Genomic DNA, 18,433 nt, shown 5'->3' with positions numbered 1-18,433 from the left:
GGAGCTGATTGTGGACTACAAACAAACTCACCAAGACAGTTGTGAAGAGAGCACGACAACACCTTTTCCCCCTCAGGAGACTGAAAAGATTTGTCATGGGTCCCCAGATCCTCAAAAGTTTCTACAGCTGCACCATCGAGAGCATCCTGACCAGTTGCATCACCGCCTGGTATGGAAATTGCTCGGCGTCCGATCGTAAGGCGCAACAGAGGGTTGTGCATATGGCCCAGTACATCACTGGGGCCAAGCTTCTTGCCATCCAGGACCTATGTACTAGGTGGTGTCAGAGGGAGGCCCAAAAAATGGTCAAATACTCCAGTCACCCAAGTCATAGGTACCGGAGCGCCAAATCTAGGTCCAAAAGGATCCTTAACAGCTTCTAACCCCAAGCCATAAGACTGCTGAACAATTAATCAAATGGCCACCGGACTATTTACATTGACACCCTCCCCCCTTGCCCTTTGTTTTTACACTGCTGCTACTCACTGTTTATTATCTATGCATAGTCACTTTATTCCTACCTACATGTACAAATTACCTCGACTAACCTGTACCACCGCACATTGACTCTGTACCGGTACCCCCTGTATATAGCCTTGTTATTGTTATTTTATTGTGTAACTTTTATTACATTTTTTACTTTAGTTTATGTAGTTAATCTTTTCTTAACTCGATTTCTTGAACTGCATTGTTGGATAAGGGTTTGCAAGTATGCATTTCACGGTAAGGTCAACACCTGTTGTATTTGGTGCATGTGACAAATACAATTTGATTTGATTATAGTTACTCCACAATACTAACCTAATTGACAGAGTGAAAAGAAGGAAGCCTGTACAGAATACAAATATTCTAAAACATGCATCCTGTTTGTATCAAGGTACTAAAGTAATACTGCAAAAAAAATGTTCTGAAATCAAAGTGTTCTGTTTGGGGCATCATGTTATGGGTATGCTTGTAATTGTTAAGGGCTGGGGATTGTAAATGTCACTGTAGGCACAGTGTGTGTGTGTGTGTGTGTGTGTGTGTGTGTGTGTGTGTGTGTGTGTGTGTGTGTGTGTGGATAGAGGCCTGTGAGTGTGCATATCGCCAGTGCAGGTAGAGTCACTGCAGAAAGTCCATACAGATAATCTGGGTAGCCATTGATTAGCTATTCAAGTCATCAGAGGTGCCAGGCCTTACATGGCATCATTAAGGTTGCGGATTAAGATTCCTGAGCTTTCGGAAAGACGTGAGTAATCCTCTCAAATGGAACGGGGGGGTGTGCAGCAGCATTTTGAGCATGTCCTGTTGTTGCTTGCTGGTGGAATATTAACTGAGGTCAGTGAGTCTCACTGTTCTCTACAATGGACTGACGGGAGATGAGATGTTTCCACTCTGGACAGTCAGAAATAATGAGGAAACACTGACAGACCATCGCCTCTTCCTTCCTGCTCTAGCTAGGCCACTGCGTTCATTGACTTAGCCCTGGACTCTTGGACATCAGCACACTTTGCCTCTGTAAAGTCCTCTGCAACAATCACTCTTGGACTCACGCACTTTATTCTGGAGCTCATGAAAGGCTTTATGTTTCACGTCAGCCGCAGCATCCCCTTTGTGTCAGCCTATGATCAGAGAAGGTCCAGACAGCAACTCCTGAAATCCAGACCCATCTCTGCCCATGTTGTGTTTCTTTCCCTCAGAACCCAGAGCCCCAGCCAGCCTAGCCCAGGTGGGCCCATATGCTGCCTGCTAATGGGGTTATACATAAAACATTCTCATCTGGCCAACTGCCTGCCTGGCTTCCTGATAGAAGGATGTGCATGTCACTGGGAATAAGGACCAGGCCTGATGAGGGGCTGTAGTCTACTGGGGACCTGTGATACATTACTGTAGCTCCTCAGCTTCAATCAGCCCTCTTTAAAAGCCAGGGATCATGAATACAGACATCCTAAATATGTGATATCTCTTTTCCCAGTTTTTAAATAGTTTTCATAGAATCTTATTTCCCCAGAATCTCTGCTACTGTACAATGATCAGTGTTCCTTTAAAAAAAACAATGATCAGTATTCCGAGAAGTGTTTTGTCTAGCACTCTGCAGAGTGTGGAGACACATTAAGCAGTGTTTTTCAGAGCCCGTGTGTGTGTTTTTGTGTGTTTGTGTGTGTGCTCATCCCTGCGTGAGTGTGAACCGTGTGTGTGTGAGAGTGATCTCTGCTCTGCTCTGAGAGGAGGCTCTCTGTCTGCCCTTGATAAACAGGAAGCAGCTTTTCAATAATGACATCTCAGTGCTTCTCTGTGATGGACTTAATGCCTTAACAAACACCCCACTGCCTCTAAATGAGTTAATGCCTTAACAAACACCCCACTGCCTCTAAATGAGTTAATGCCTTAACAAACACCCCACTGCCTCTAAATGAGTTAATGCCTTAACACCCCACTGCCTCTAAATGAGTTAATGCCTTAACAAACACCCCACTGCCTCTAAATGAGTTAATGCCTTAACAAACACCCCACTGCCTCTAAATGAGTTAATGCCTTAACAAACACCCCACTGCCTCTAAATGTTTTTTTTAACCTTTATTTAACTAGGCAAGTCAGTTAAGAACAAATTCTTATTTTCAATGACAGGCTAGGAAGAGTGGGTTAACTGCCTGTTCAGGGGCAGAACGACAGATTTGTATCTTGTCAGCTCGGGGATTTGAACTTGCAACCTTTCAGTTACTAGTCCAACGCTCTAACCACTAGGCTACCCTGCCGCCCCCTAACTGAGTTCATGTTTTAACAAACACCCCACTGCCTCAAATTGAGTTAATGCCTTAACAAACACGCCACTGCCTCTAACTGAGTAAATGCTTTAACAAACAGAGCGAGAGAGATGAAGAATTAATTATTCCTCTGGATTCCCTCTCTACGTTTTTTGCCAGTCTAAATATATTCAGTAAGTAAATAGTGATTACTAATTATATACAAAATGTATGTTTCTAGTAAACTGCAGTATACTTAAGCAATAAGGCACGAGGGAGTGTGGTTTATGGCCAATATACCATGGCTAAGGGCTGTTCTTAGGCACGACGCATCACACCCCTGAGGTGCCTTATTGCTATTATAAACTGGTTATCAATATAATTAGAGCAGTAAAAATAAATGTTTTCTCATACCCGTGGTATACGGCTGTCAGCCAATCAGCATTCAGGGCTCTAACTACCCAGTTTATAATGTAGAATACTATACTACAGACTGTAGTATCCCTTGATCATGTGTAGTACTTACTATACTGTTGTAGTATACTGTAAAATGCTATGGTAAATACTACAGTATTATCCGCAAAAATAACACTAATGTTCGCAAAAACACTACAGTCAGCAGAAACACTACACTTTTTGTACTATAGTTAACACTACAGTATTTCATTTGCATATACAGTTGAAGTCAGTTTACATACACTTAGGTTGAAGTCAATAAGTCCACAAATGTCTTATTAACAAATTATAGTTTTGTCAAGTCAGTTAAGACATCTACTTTGTGCATGACACAAGTAATTTTTCCAACAATTGTTTACAGACAGATATTTGACTTATATTTCACTGTATCACAATTCCAGTGGGTCAGAAGTTTACATACACTAAGTTAACTGTGCCTTTAAACAGCTTGGAAAATTCCAGAAAATGATATCATGGCTTTAGAAGCTTACGATAGGCTAATTGACACCATTTGGGTCAATTGGAGGTGTACCTGTGGATGTATTTCAAGACCTACCTTCAAACTCAGTGCCTCTTTGCTTGACATCATGGGAAAATCAAAAGAAATCAGCCAAGACCTCAGAAAACAAATTGTGGACCTCCACAAGTCTGGTTCCTCCTTGGGAGCAATTTCCAAACACCTGAAGGTACCACATTCATCTGTACAAAAAAATAGTACGCAAGTATAAACACCATGGGACTACACAGCCGTCATACTGCTCAGGAAGGAGACGCGTTCTGTTTCCTAGAGATTAACGTACTTTGGTGCGAAAAGTGCAAATCAATCCCAGAATAACAGCAAAGGACCTTGTGAAGATGCTGGAGGAAACAGGTACAAAACTATCTATATCCACAGTAAAACGAGTCCCATATCGACATAACCTGAAAGGCCTCTCAGCAAGGAAGAAGCCACTGCTCCAAAACCGCCATTAAAAAAGCCAGACTACGGTTTGCAACTGCACATGGGGACAAAGATCGTACTTTTTCCTCTGATCTGATGAAACAAAAATAGAACTGTTTAGCCATAATGACCATCGTTATGTTTGGAGGAAAAAAGGGGGAGGCTTGCAAGCTGAAGAACACCATCCCAACCGTGAAGCACAGGGGTGAGAGCATCACATTGTGGGGGTTCTTTGCTGCAGGAGGGACTGGTGCACTTCACAAAATAGATGGCATCATGAGGTAAGAAAATTATGAGGATATATTGAAGCAACATCTCAAGACATCAGTCAGGAAGTTGAAGCTTGGTCGCAAATGGGTCTTCCAAATGGACAATGACCCCAAGCATACTTCCAAAGTTGTGGCAAAATGGCTTAAGGACAACAAAGTCAAGGTATTGGAGTGGCCATCGCAAAGCCCTGACCTCAATTCTATAGCAAATTTGTGGGCAGAACTGAAAAAGCATGTGCGGACAAGGAGGCACACAAACCTGACTCAGTTACACCACCTCTGTCAGGAGGAATGGGCCAAAATTCACCCAACTTATTGTAGGAAGCTTGTGGAAGGCTACCAGAAATGTTTGACCCAAGTTAAACAATTTAAAGGTAATTCTACCAAATACTAATTGAGTGTATACTACAGTTTTATTTTACCACAGTATTTATACTATAGTTAACTGTAAATACTACAGTATACTACAGTAAATACTACAGTGAATACCTCAGTCAAGTCTGCAAAAACACTACTATAGTATTTATACCACGTTGAGTTATTATCAAATGACTGCCCTTACAACTCAATTCCAGTCTCCTACTGTTTTATTCACTCCAAAGGACACTACTCTGGGAGGCTTCCACATTCCCAAGGCTTACGCTGCCATGTACATCAGCCACGCCATCCACCGCGACCCGGAAGTGTTCCACCAGCCAGAGGACTTCCTGCCAGAGAGGTGGTGTGGAAGGTGAGGACTTTACACAGAAACCCTTCTCTTTTTGCTTTTACAGTAGCATCGTTCACTTCTTTGCTCAAACAGGCCAACCTCCACCTATACTAAGATCTTCTGTCTGAGCACACAGCTGTGCCTCAGTGTTAAACAGTTTACCAAAGGAATGTTTTGTTCTGACCTTGTCCTGTCTCTGTGTGTGTGCCTCTGTCCATGCCGGTAGCCAGGCTGCAGCTGGAGTTAAGCAGTTTTATCAGTGTTGTCTCTTTCTCTCTCTTTCCTTCTCTCTATTTCTCTCTCTCAGCTTTTTTTTGTCTAACAGCTTTCTCTCTCTCTGCAGGGATTTATTCTGGTATTATTCTCCCTCTTTTCTTTACCGTGACCTGGGTGACCCCTTGCATTCTCCAGCTCACTTCACAGACACCTGGGGCTCCGGTTTAAAAATAACACCCTCTGTGCTGAGAACATGTTATGTATTCTCTCGTCGTCCCTCTTTCTTACTTACTTGCTTTCTTTTGCTTTGAAGCTTCCTGTGTTTGTGTGTGTATACATTAGGTTGAACTCTTTACTCCAGTGTTCATGAGTTCCCTTGAATCATTAGAGAGTGTGTCCTCTGAGTGCATCACAGAGCCCAGGCTGGAAAAACAGCCAATTAATAAGGTCTCAGGACAACTCTCACATACTCTCAAATTTCCAATAACATATCCACAAATGTACTCTATTTTGTCTAATACATTTAGAATATAGCCCATGTAATGTAAGGATTTTATATTTTTGCCATTATTGGATGATGAGCTTGAGATGAACATTTTAAATATGCTGATGATTAATCTATTCAATGGAGTTACCATCTGGTGTTGCCTGTGGTTCTAAAGGAGGGACTTCTATATTGTGAGCTCATCTTGTCCTGTTCTGAAGGATTTACCATAGAAATAGATACATTAATATATATGGGATTTATCTTTATCTCTATTCTATGGGAGAGGCTGATCATGAGAACAACTGAGTATCAGAGATACTGTTGCTAAGGCTGTCAATGCTTAGCGCCCAAAGATCTGGCAAGAGACAAAATGAGTCATACAGTTATAGTGTTACAGTGAAATGCTGTGTTAAAACTGTGATAATGTCTGATAAGTGCATTATAACAATGTGTGAAATTGACTGATGACTGACCATGACTGATGAATCAATAAACAATGTTCAGGGTAGGTGCTCTGATGGGGGGGGGGTCACAGAGAGAGAGAGAGAGAGAGAGCGAGAGAGAGAAAAATAGTAAGACTGTTAGAAAGGTGGAGACGGTGAATCCTACTGGCCTAATTGTCATTTGGATGCACACAGATGCTGCCCACTGCTGCATGGCATGATCCATGGGACCTGGCTTGTTCACCGTGTATGAGGTCACAGTGAGTGGTGGTTCACTTCCGGTTCCTATCTCACCAGCTGTGACGTCCTCTGATGAGGGTAGGGCTTCAGACTACTGGGGGTTGGGGGGTAGCAGAGCTCAGTGAGAGGAGAGAGGCCTGAGGATGGCAGGGTATGGGGGTAGCAGTGCTCAGTGAGAGGAGAGAGGCCTGAGGATGGCAGGGGATGGGGGTAGCAGTTCTCAGTGAGAGGAGAGAGGCCTGAGGATGGTAGGGGATTGGGGTAGCAGTGCTCAGTGAGAGGAGAAAGGCCTGAGGATCTCAGGGGATGGGGGTAGCAGTGCTCAGTGAGAAGAGAGAGGCCTGAGGATGGCTTGAGGATGGCAGGGTATGGGGGGTAGCAGTTCTCAGTGAGAGGAGAGAGGCCTGAGGATGGCAGGGGATGGGGGTAGCAGTGCTCAGTAGGAGGAGAGAGGCCTGAGGATGGCAGGGGATGGGGGTAGCAGTGCTCAGTAGGAGGAGAGAGGCCTGAGGATGGCAGGGGATGTGGGTAGCAGTTCTCAGTGAGAGGAGAGAGGCCTGAGGATGGCCTGAGGATGGTAGGGGATTGGGGTAGCAGTGCTCAGTGAGAGGAGAAAGGCCTGAGGATCTCAGCGGATGGGGGTAGCAGTGCTCAGTGAGAGGAGAAAGGCCTGAGGATCTCAGGGGATGGGGGTAGCAGTGCTCAGTGAGGAGAGAGTCCTGAGGATGGCAGGGGATGGGGGTAGCAGAGCTCAGTAAGAGGGGAGAGAGGCCTGAGGATGGCCTGAGGATGGCATGGGATGGGGGTAGCAGAACTCAGTGAGAGGAGAGAGGCCTGAGGATGGCAGGGGATGGGGGTAGCAGTGCTCAGTAAGAGGAGAGAGGCCTGAGGATGGCATGGGATGGGGGTAGCAGAACTCAGTGAGAGGAGAGAGGCCTGAGGATGGCAGGGGATGGGGGTAGCAGTGCTCAGTAAGAGGAGAGAGGCCTGAGGATGGCCTGAGGATGGCAGGGGATGGGGGTAGCAGAGGTTAGTGAGAGGAGAGAGGCCTGAGGATGGCAGGGGATGGGGGTAGCAGTGCTCAGTAAGAGGAGAGAGGCCTGAGAATGGCAGGGGATGGGGGTAGCAGTGCTCAGTGAGAGGAGAGAGGCCTGAGGATCTCAGGGGATGGGGGTAGCAGTGCTCAGTGAGAGGAGAGAGGCCTGAGGATCTCAGGGGATGGGGGTAGCAGTGCTCAGTGAGAGGAGAGAGGCCTGAGGATGGCAGGGGATGGGGGTAGCAGTTCTCAGTGAGAGGAGAGAGGCCTGAGGATGGCAGGGGATGGGGGTAGCAGTTCTCAGTGAGAGGAAAGAGGCCTGAGGATGGCAGGGATGGGGGTTACAGTGCTCAGTGAGAGGAGAGAGGCCTGAGGATGGCCTGAGGATGGCAGGGTATGGGGGTAGCAGTTCTCAGTGAGAGGAGAGAGGCCTGAGGATGGCCTGAGGATAGTAGGGGATTGGGGTAGCAGTGCTCAGTGAGAGGCCTGAGGATGGCAGGGGATGGGGGTAGCAGAGCTCAGTAATAGGAGAGAGGCCTGAGGATGGCAGGGGATGGGGGTAGCAGTGCTCAGTGAGAGGAGAGAGGCCTGAGAATGGCAGGGGATGGGGTTAGCAGTGCTCAGTAATAGGAGAGAGGCCTGAGAATGGCAGGGGATGGGGTTAGCAGTGCTCAGTGAGAGGAGAGAGGCCTGAGGATCTCAGGGGATGGGGGTAGCAGTGCTCAGTGAGAGGAGAGAGGCCTGAGGATGGCAGGGGATGGGGGTAGCAGTTCTCAGTGAGAGGAGAGAGGCCTGAGGATGGCAGGGGATGGGGGTAGCAGAGCTCAGTGAGAGGAGAGAGTCCTGAGGATGGCCTGAGAATGGCAGGGGATGGGGTTAGCAGTGCTCAGTAAGAGGAGAGAGGCCTGAGGATGGCAGGGGATGGGGGTAGCAGAGCTCAGTAAGAGGAGAGAGGCCTGAGGATGGCAGGGGATGGGGGTAGCAGTGCTCAGTGAGAGGAGAGAGGCCTGAGGATCTCGGTTGATGGGGGTAGCAGTGCTCAGTGAGAGTAGAGAGGCCTGAGGATGGCAGGGGATGGGGGTAGCAGTTCTCAGTGAGAGGAGAGAGGCCTGAGGATGGCAGGGGATGGGGGTAGCAGTTCTCAGTGAGAGGAGAGAGGCCTGAGGATGGCAGGGTATGGGGTTACAGTGCTCAGTGAGAGGAGAGAGGCCTGAGGATGGCCTGAGGATGGCAGGGTATGGGGGTAGCAGTTCTCAGTGAGAGGAGAGAGGCCTGAGGATGGCCTGAGGATAGTAGGGGATTGGGGTAGCAGTGCTCAGTGAGAGGCCTGAGGATGGCAGGGGATGGGGGTAGCAGAGCTCAGTAATAGGAGAGAGGCCTGAGGATGGCAGGGGATGGGGGAAGCAGTGCTCAGTGAGAGGAGAGAGGCCTGAGGATGGCAGGGGATGGGGGTAGCAGTGCTCAGTAATAGGAGAGAGGCCTGAGAATGGCAGGGGATGGGGTTAGCAGTGCTCAGTGAGAGGAGAGAGGCCTGAGGATCTCAGGGGATGGGGGTAGCAGTGCTCAGTGAGAGGAGAGAGTCCTGAGGATGGCCTGAGGATGGCAGGGGATGGGGGTAGCAGTGCTCAGTAAGAGGAGAGAGGCCTGAGGATGGCAGGGGATGGGGGTAGCAGAGCTCAGTAAGAGGAGAGAGGCCTGAGGATGGCAGGGGATGGGGGTAGCAGTGCTCAGTGAGAGGAGAGAGGCCTGAGGATCTCAGGGGATGGGGGTAGCAGTGCTCAGTGAGAGGCGAGAGTCCTGAGGATGGCCTGAGGATAGTAGGGGATTGGGGTAGCAGTGCTCAGTGAGAGGAGAGAGGCCTGAGGATGGCAGGGGATGGGGGTAGCAGTTCTCAGTGAGAGGAGAGAGGCCTGAGGATGGCAGGGGATGGGGGTAGCAGAGCTCAGTGAGAGGAGAGAGTCCTGAGGATGGCCTGAGGATGGCAGGGTATGGGGGTAGCAGTGCTCATTGAGAGGGGAGAGGCCTGAGGATGGCAGGGGATGGGGGTAGCAGAGCTCAGTGAGAGGAGAGAGTCCTGATGATGGCCTGAGGATGGCAGGGGATGGGGTAGCAGTGCTCAGTGAGAGGGGAGAGGCCTGAGGATGGACTGGGGATGGGGGTAGCAGAGCTCAGTAAGAGGAGAGAGACCTGAGGATGGCAGGGGATGGGGGTAGCAGTGCTCAGTGAGAGGAGAGAGGCCTGGGGATTGCAGGGGATGGGGGTAGCAGTTCTCAGTGAGAGGAGAGAGGCCTGAGGATGGCAGGGGATGGGGGCAGCAGAGTTCAGTGAGAGGAGAGAGGCCTGAGGATGGCAGGGCATGGGGGTTACAGTGCTCAGTGAGAGGAGAGAGGCCTGAGGATGGCCTGAGAATGGCAGGGTATGGGGGTAGCAGTTCTCAGTGAGAGGAGAGAGGCCTGAGGATGGCCTGAGGATAGTAGGGGATTGGGGTAGCAGTGCTCAGTGAGAGGCCTGAGGATGGCAGGGGATGGGGGTAGCAGTGCTCAGTAAGAGGAGAGAGGCCTGAGGATGGCAGGGGATGGGGGTAGCAGTGCTCAGTGAGAGGAGAGAGGCCTGAGGATGGCTATGTCTTTGGCTTTGCAGGATTAAGTGATATGACATGCTATTCTATAAAATAATTTATCCGTAATTAATATCACCTGATTGAGCTAATCATGTAAATGTAATTAACTAGAGATTCGGGCACCACAAAATAATATTTATAGAGCTGTTATCTTCCGAATAGCTCTTAAAGATCTAGTAATATTTTACTTCAATAGCAGTCAATATCAATCGTCGTCTTAATTCAGTCTCATCTGAAAGTTGTAAATTCTTGGTTATCTGCAGGAACCCTAGCTAACAATTTGAATCAGCAATACAAAATTGGGTTAATTGTTTATTTACTAAATACCTAACTAATCACACAGAATTACACATAATTAAATCATAACTTTATTACAAATGACGTCATACAGGAAAACGTCCCTAGTGGGCGGAACAGAAATGACAGCTTGTTACACAAAGGAAAAGGGCTGGGTTTGAGTGAAAGAGCGGGAAGACTGAGGGACACAGGGAGAAGCTGTGCTATCGTAAATACAGTATCTGATGCATTCTAAATTACCGCCCATTTACTTTTTCAGCTATAACCAGTCACCAACATTAGTACTACAGACACTACTACAACTATAACTTGTTTCAAAACCATGCATATTTTAAAACAAGCACACCACATTTTATTCAGAAATGTACTTTTCAGTGATCTTTTTTATTGTATTTGTTTGTTATTTAATCTTTGTTTAACTAGGCAAGTCAGTCAAGAACAAATTCTTATTTACAATGACGGCCTACCAAAAGGCCTCCTACGGGGATAGGGACTAGGATTAAAAATACATTTCAAATAAAGAAATATAGGACAAAACACACATCACGACAACACTACATGAAGAGAGACCATGGCAGCAACACATGACAACACAGCATGGTAGCAACACAACATGACAACAGCATGGTAGCAACACAACATGGCAGCAGCACATGTTAGCAGCACAAAACAAGATACAAAACTTATTGGGCACAGACAACAGCACAAGGGGCAAGAAGGTAGAGTCAACAATATATCACGCAAAGCAGCCACAACTGTCAGTAAGAGAGTCCATGATATAGTCTTTGAATGAAGAGATTGAGATAAAACTGTCCAGTTTGAGTGTTTGTTGCAGCTCGTTCGAGTCGCTAGCTGCAACAAACTGAAAAGAGGAGCAACCCAGGGATGTGTGTGCTTTGGGGACCTTTATCAGAATGTGTGTTATATATGGAGGATGAGGGCTGCAGTAGATATCTCAGATAGGGGGGAGTGAGGCCTAAGAGGGTTTTATAAATAAGCATCAACCAGTGTGTCTTGCGATGGGTATACAGAAATGACCAGTTTACAGAGGAGTATAGAGTGCAGTGATGTGTCCTATAAAGAGGATTGGTGGCAAATCGGATGGCCGAATGGTAAAGAACATCTAGCCGCTCGAGAGCATCCTTACCTGCTGATCTATAAATTATGTTTCTGTAATCTACCCTGGGTAGGATGGTCATCTGAATCAGGGTTAGTTTGGCAGCTGGCGTGAAAGAGGAGCGATTACGATAGAGGAAGCCAAGTGTAGATTTAACTTTAGCCTGCAGCTTTGATATGTGCAGAGATAAGGACAGTGTACCGTGTAGCCATACTCCCAAATACTTGTATGAGGTGACTACCTCAAGCTCTAATCCATCAGAGGTAGTAATCACACCTGTGGGGAGAGGGGCATAATTCTTATCAAACCACATGACCTTTGTTTAGGAGGTGTTCAGAACGAGGTTAATGGCAGAGAAAGCTTGTTGGACACTAAGAAAGCTTTGTTGTAGAGTGTTTTAACACAAAAATCCGGGGAGGGGCCAGCTGAGTACAAGACTGTATCATCTCCATATAAATGGATGAGAGAGCTTCCTACCGCCTGAGCTATGTTGTTGATGTAAATTGAGAAGAGCGTGGGGCCTAGGATAGAGCCTTGGGGTACTCCCTTGGTGAGAGGCGATGGATGAGACAGCAGAAGTTCTGACTTTATACACTCTTTGAGAGAGGTAGTTAGCAAACCAAGCCAATGACCCCTCAGAGACAGCAATACTCCTTAGCTGTCCCACAAGTATGGAATGGTCTACTGTATCAAAAGCTTTGGCCAAATCAATAAAAATAGCCGCATAACATTGCGTAGAATCAAAGGAAATGGTGACATCATTGAGGACCTTTAAGGTTGCAGTGACACATCCATAACCTGAGCATTAACCAGATTGCATGCCAGAGAGAATACTATAGAAGAAAGCCAGTCAGTTGATTATTGACAAGTTTTTGCAACACTTTTGATAAACAGGGCAAAATAGAAATAAGCCTATAACAGTTAGGATCAACTTGATCTCCCCCTTTAAATAAAGGATTTGCCGTGGCTGCCTTCCAAGCAATGGGATCCTCCCCAGAAAGGAGAGACTGGTTAAAAAGGTTAGAGATAGGCTTGGTGATGATAGGGGTAGCAACATTAAAGAAAGGGTCTAAACTATCTGACCCAGATGTTTTTTTGGGGTCAAGTTTAAGGAGCTCCTTTAGCACCTCAGACTAAGTCACCGCCTGCAGGGAGAAACATTGTAGCGGGGCAGGGGAAAAAGAGGGAGGAGCATCAGGGCTAGTCGCATTAGAAGAGGTGAGAGATGAGGAAATGTTGGACGGGCAAGGGAGCATGGCTGAGTCAAATAGGCATCCTGACTTATTGAATTGGTGATTTAAAGAGCTCAGCCATGTGCTTCTTGTCAGTAACAACCACATCATCAATGTTAAGGGACATGGGCAGCTGTGAGGAGGAGGGTTTATTCTCCAGGTCTTTAATCGTTTTCCAGAACTTTTTGGGGTTAGACCCACAGAGAGACAACTGCTCCTTAACTTCTTATGGCTGCAGGGACCGTATTGAGTAGCTTGGATGAAAAGGTGCCCATTGTAAACGGCCAGCTCCTCAGTCTCAGTTGCTAATATATGCATATTATTATTATTATGATTATATATTTTTAAAACAACCTGAGGATTGATTATTAAAAAAACGTTTGACATGTTTCTGTGGACATTACGGAAACTATTTGGAATTTGTCTGCGTTGTCGTGACCGCTCTTTCCTGTGAATTTCTGAACGTAACGCGCCAAACAAACGGAGGTATTTTGGATACAAAAATAATATTTATGGAACAAAATAAACATTTATTGTGTAACTGGGTGTCTCGTGAGTGAAAACATCCGAAGATCATCAAAGGTAAACAATTAATTTGATTGCTTTTCTGATTTTCGTGACCAAGCTACCTGATGCTAAGTGTACTTAATGTTTTGTTGAGCGATCGATTAACTTACACAAACGCTTGGATTGCTTTCGCTGTAAAGCACATTTTCAAAATCTGACACGACAGGTGGATTAACAAAAGGCTAAGCTGTGTTTTCCTATAATTGCACTTGTGATTTCATGAATATTAATATTTTTAGTGATATTCATTGAATGTAGCGCTATGCAATTCAGCGGTTGTTGATGACAATTATCCCGTTAACTTCTTGCGACGAGCAAACCCGTATCCGGGAGCATAATCATTAGCCTCAAAAGCATTAGCATAACGCAACGGACATAAATACCCCTAGAAACTTTTCCTATTCATGAAAATCGCATATGAAATTAAATAAATATATTCAAACACGAGCTTAGCCTTTTGTTAACAACACTGTCATCTCAGATTTTCAAAATATGCGTTACAGCCAACGCTAGACAAGCATTTGTGTAAGTTTATCATGGCATAATGCTATGCTAGGCTCTGCTGGCAGCAGGCAACATTTTCACAAAAATAAGAAAGGTAACCAAATTAAATCATTTACCTTTGAAGAACTTCGGATTCTTTCACTCAGGAGACTCCCAGTTAGATAGCAAATGTTCATTTTTTCCAAAAAGATTATTTTTGTAGGCGAAAAAGCTCCCGTTTCTTCACCATGCTTGGCTGAGAAATCGACCGAAAAATGCTGCAACTATAACGCCAAACATAATATCGACAGAAACACGGCAAACGTTGTTTAGGATCCATCCTCAAGGTTTTTTTAACAAATATATTCGATAATATATCCGTCGAGGAAGTTGGTTTCTCATAAGAAGCGATTGGAAAAATGGCTACCTCAGTATTTTACGCAAGGTTTTCTGCGGGAGACACCATTTGACCACATGCCATATATGGTCCCTTACAGCCATTCTTCAAGGGAAATGTGCATTACATGGCAATGTGCATTAGATGTTAGCCTAAATAGTTTATTTATTAGATAGAACTAAAGCTAGCTATCAGTAGTTCTTCAACTACCACAAAAATAATTTTAAAGCGCTGTCATCACTAGATGCACCATTATATTTCTCTCCCCAAATAATAGCCTAAAACTTTCCAATCATTACATCATCATTAAATTAAAATGAAACTTAATTTACACTGAACGTTTTACAAAAGTAAATCATACATCTATTTATCTGAAACCCACAGCATGAATGATTCAGAGTTGCTTTGCTTTCCTAAAAGTGCTGTCCACATGATCCTACCTTTTATTCCCATTTTCTTGTCCTATGTCTTCTTTCAGTTTTCACATGCAAAAACTGTAGTTTATACTTTTTTTTAAATCTAACCCATAATTCAAAGTAATAATGTTGATACAGTAGTTTATCAAAGTAATCAGACCAATTATTTTACGAAATGTAACTTTGACAATATGTAACTGCTTAGCATCTGGGACAGAGTAGCAGGCCGTTTACTCTGGGCACCTTATTCATCCAAGCTACTCAATACTGCCCCCCTGTCATCAAGAAGTTAAACTTATTAAACTTTCATGGGATTTCACGGGATCCACTTTCATGGGATTTCTTCAACATTCTGAAGCTTCCATTGTGACATCATTTCCAACCTTCCATTCACTGTGAATGCAACAATGCAACTTCTGATACAAATCAGATACTTTGACTACTTCCCAAAAAGGTCTACTGCCCTGCAATTCAAATCTGAAATCAGAACAGAATTATCTAGCATCGATCAAATGTTACACCTGCTGATTAAGTAACCACATCAACAAAATGTTCCCTTACGTTTTCCAAACCGCTTTTCCAGACACATTGATATACTTCTCTGCTATTCAAATCTGGAATCAGAACAGGATTATCTGGCACCAATCAAAAGTTACAGCTTTTTTTTCTTCTGAGTTTATAGTGGTGAAAGTAGCTAGATATTGCCAGCTAACAGCTCTCTCATGTCGTCATTGAGCAGCCCAAACAGAGCCGTTGCTATGGATACTCACACATGCAGAGGAGCACATGGGCAGCGCAGGCAAAAAAATATTGAAGAGGGTGATTGAATTTAAAACAACATATTTTATGATGATGAAGAATTGTGAACACCAAGAAAGCAGATACACATCGTCTTCCTTCATATTTCACGCGATCAGTTCTGATCACATGTTTTGGTCTGATCATATAAAATAACTCGCCAACAGTAACTCTTGAACCATTCAAGCTAGAGACACCAAATCAACTTTCACATATTCAGGCTGTCTTAATTTCAATTTTAAAAAACTTTTATCAAATATAACTATATCAATTTGCTACAACTAGCCTAAAATAACTCACTAACAGTAACTAATGAACTGTTTAAGCTGGAGACACCAGGGCCTCCCGGGTGGCGCAGTGCCAGCTGTGCCATCAGAGACTCTGGGTTCGCGCCCAGGCTCTGTCGTAACCGGCCGCGACCGGGAGGTCCATGGAGCAACGCACAATTGGCCTAGCATCATACGGGTTAGGGAGGGCTTGGCCGGTAGGGATGTCCTTGTCTCATAGCGCACCAGCGACTCCTGTGGCAGGCCGGGTGCAGTGCGCGCTAACCAAGGTTGCCAGGTGCACGGTGTTTCTCTGACACATTGGTGCGGCTGGCTTCCGGGTTGGATGGCGCTGTGTTAAGAAGCAGTGTGGCTTGGTTGGGTTGTGTATCGGAGGATGCATGACTTTCAACCTTCGTCTCTCCCGAGCCCGTACGGGAGTTGTAGCGATGAGACAAGATCGTAGCTACTAAAAACAATTGGATACCACGAAATTGGGGAGAAAAGAACATTTAAAAAAGCTGGAGACACCAAACCAACTTTGAACCTATCAACAATAACTCTTGTACCATTCAAGATAGAGACACCAAACCAACTTTCACATGTTCAGGCTATCCTATCCACTGCCACATAAATACTTTCAAAGAGCTGAAGCAAGTCACATCATTTTTATTAATGGAAAATGACAATCTAGTTCCCATTTTTCACTGTAGCATGGCACCATTATCAGGACTGGCAGACAGGGATGTGACAGTTTGTAGGGAGGACAGTGTGGGAGAGAGGGGGTTATCAACAATGCTCAACTGCTTAGTACTGCTCTCTCTAGCACCTCCAAGAATAGAAGCAAGCTAATAAACAACCTAATAAACCATTTGACTTTTACTTGACTATTCTTGTTTTGCCAGACATAGATTCCATCTCTCCATCTAGACAGGATGTTGATCTGGGGTAACGGAGGGTACCTGCTGTGTCTGCTACTCTGTCATTTAATAAATAATCATAATAATTTCCTCCTCGGACGAGACAGGATGGTCCTTTTGGCTGCTGTTGCTGTGGTTTCAGTGCAGCTGTGCTACAGATGTTGTGTGCAGCTGTGTGCATGTGTGTGTATGTGTGTTGGGCAGAGCAGTAAGCGTAGTTTGTCTTAGCAGACAGCCCCAGTGTAACTGAAACTGACCAAAAAATAGTTAGCAGCCTGAAGACATTTGGATACATCCATTACAGCCATTGTTGAAGGACGCCACATCAAGACATCAAGTGGTTTAGGTTAGTCTCAGACATATGTCTGGGTTTTCATTTCACTAAGTAACTCAAGGACAGCTTCTGTTTCACTGATAGCTCAGTACATACGCATTGACTGTGACAACATTGTAAGGGAGTAAAAACAAACAAGAATAAACTTGTCACCATTCCCAAGGTTATTTAAGCTATAGTCTATAAAATCTCCCACATCACAAGATAATTAATGGAAATTAATAGTCTTGTTACCATGCATTTAAAGGAAGAAAACACTCCTCCTCCCTGATATGAATTATTTGTATGGCTCTTACTAGCATTGGTAGTTCTCAATAGGCAGGAGGTCCTGATCAGAACCAGGTAAAGAGAGAGGCTGATGGCAGGTCCTGCTGGTTTAGCCCGCTGCTTCATTATTCTCTGAGTGAGTCGTGAAGTCATGAATTAGATTTACGAGCCCTCCTGTGACACCAGCTCACTCCACATAATAAGAAAAATCCACTGAAATTCATACTGTGCGAGATTTGTAGGTTAAATGCTTTAATGCTCCTGTTGATCGTTATTGCAGCACATTAGGTCCAGGCTCCACCCTTAAGTCCCTCAATAATAGTGATTATGTCATTTCTCAAGGTGCACTCGAATTATGATGAAACAGAGGTTAATGGATATGGGATGTGATAATGGCTACATAAAGCTTCTGTCATTTATTCATATAATTAAATATATTTACTCGTCACTCTCTGAAGGGGATATCTGCCTTCCATCAAAATTAATGTATTGTAGTGGCAATAGGTTATTGTAAATGATCTTAAAACGGTGAATTGTTTTCCTTTATCATGTCAGATTTGTACCATATCAAATGTGGGTGTCTCTCTCTCCACACGCAGTAGATGACTGTTGCCATGGCAACTGGTAACCTGCCTGTGTCTGTACCAATGGGGATTCCCCTATGCATATGGCTGGGACTCCATTCTTATGTTGTATTAGCCTTATGAATGAAGTCTTCATATTTCTTGCATGTCTCTTTATCGATACATCCATTTGCATCCATGCAATGTCCATTGGTATGTGTCTCTGTGTGTGTGCACTGGTGTGTTTGTTTGTGGGAAAACTGTGTGTCTCTGTGTGTGTGTGTGTGTGTTAGCGTCCAAGTGTGTGTTTGTGAGTTGAGAGAGAGGGATGCTTCTCTCTTGTATGAAGCCCTGGGGAGGAGGATGATTCAGAAGTGAGTCAGAGCAGAGCATCCCTCTGCCCCCCTGCCTTAGCTACAGAAGGGGGATGGATGAGGCTCCTCTCTTCTCTACAGCTGCTCTTTCTGCGGTGAGGTGAAGGACACAGAGACACAGGGACTCATCATCACACAGACTAATGACCTCTGAGTTGGGTTTCCTTCCTAGAAAGTAACACCCTTAAGATTTGGGGGAGAGACACAGGATCAAGTCAGTCAATACGCTGGCCACAAGCCAAGCTTCTGTTTCGCTCTGCGTG

General features: G+C 45.1%; 1 protein-coding gene across 3 annotated transcripts in view; it reads left to right on the top strand.

Moving 5' to 3' along the window:
- The window catches only part of LOC112257504 (putative cytochrome P450 120), a 42,441-nt gene that overhangs the window by 10,609 nt on the left and 13,399 nt on the right, over positions 1–18,433 (top strand). For all 3 annotated transcript variants that reach the window (XR_006084046.1, XM_042326654.1, XM_024431117.2), the window contains exon 9: positions 4,991–5,118. Coding sequence is in view for 2 of the 3 variants with exons in the window: in XM_042326654.1 (XP_042182588.1) it covers positions 4,991–5,118 (128 nt within the window). In the remaining variant the exon portion in view is untranslated. The remainder of the gene's footprint in view (positions 1–4,990; positions 5,119–18,433) is intronic.

The sequence above is a fragment of the Oncorhynchus tshawytscha genome, linkage group LG09 (genome assembly GCF_018296145.1).
Source record: "Oncorhynchus tshawytscha isolate Ot180627B linkage group LG09, Otsh_v2.0, whole genome shotgun sequence".
Taxonomy (NCBI): domain Eukaryota; kingdom Metazoa; phylum Chordata; class Actinopteri; order Salmoniformes; family Salmonidae; genus Oncorhynchus; species Oncorhynchus tshawytscha.
This window is presented reverse-complemented; position numbering and strand designations above follow the sequence as displayed.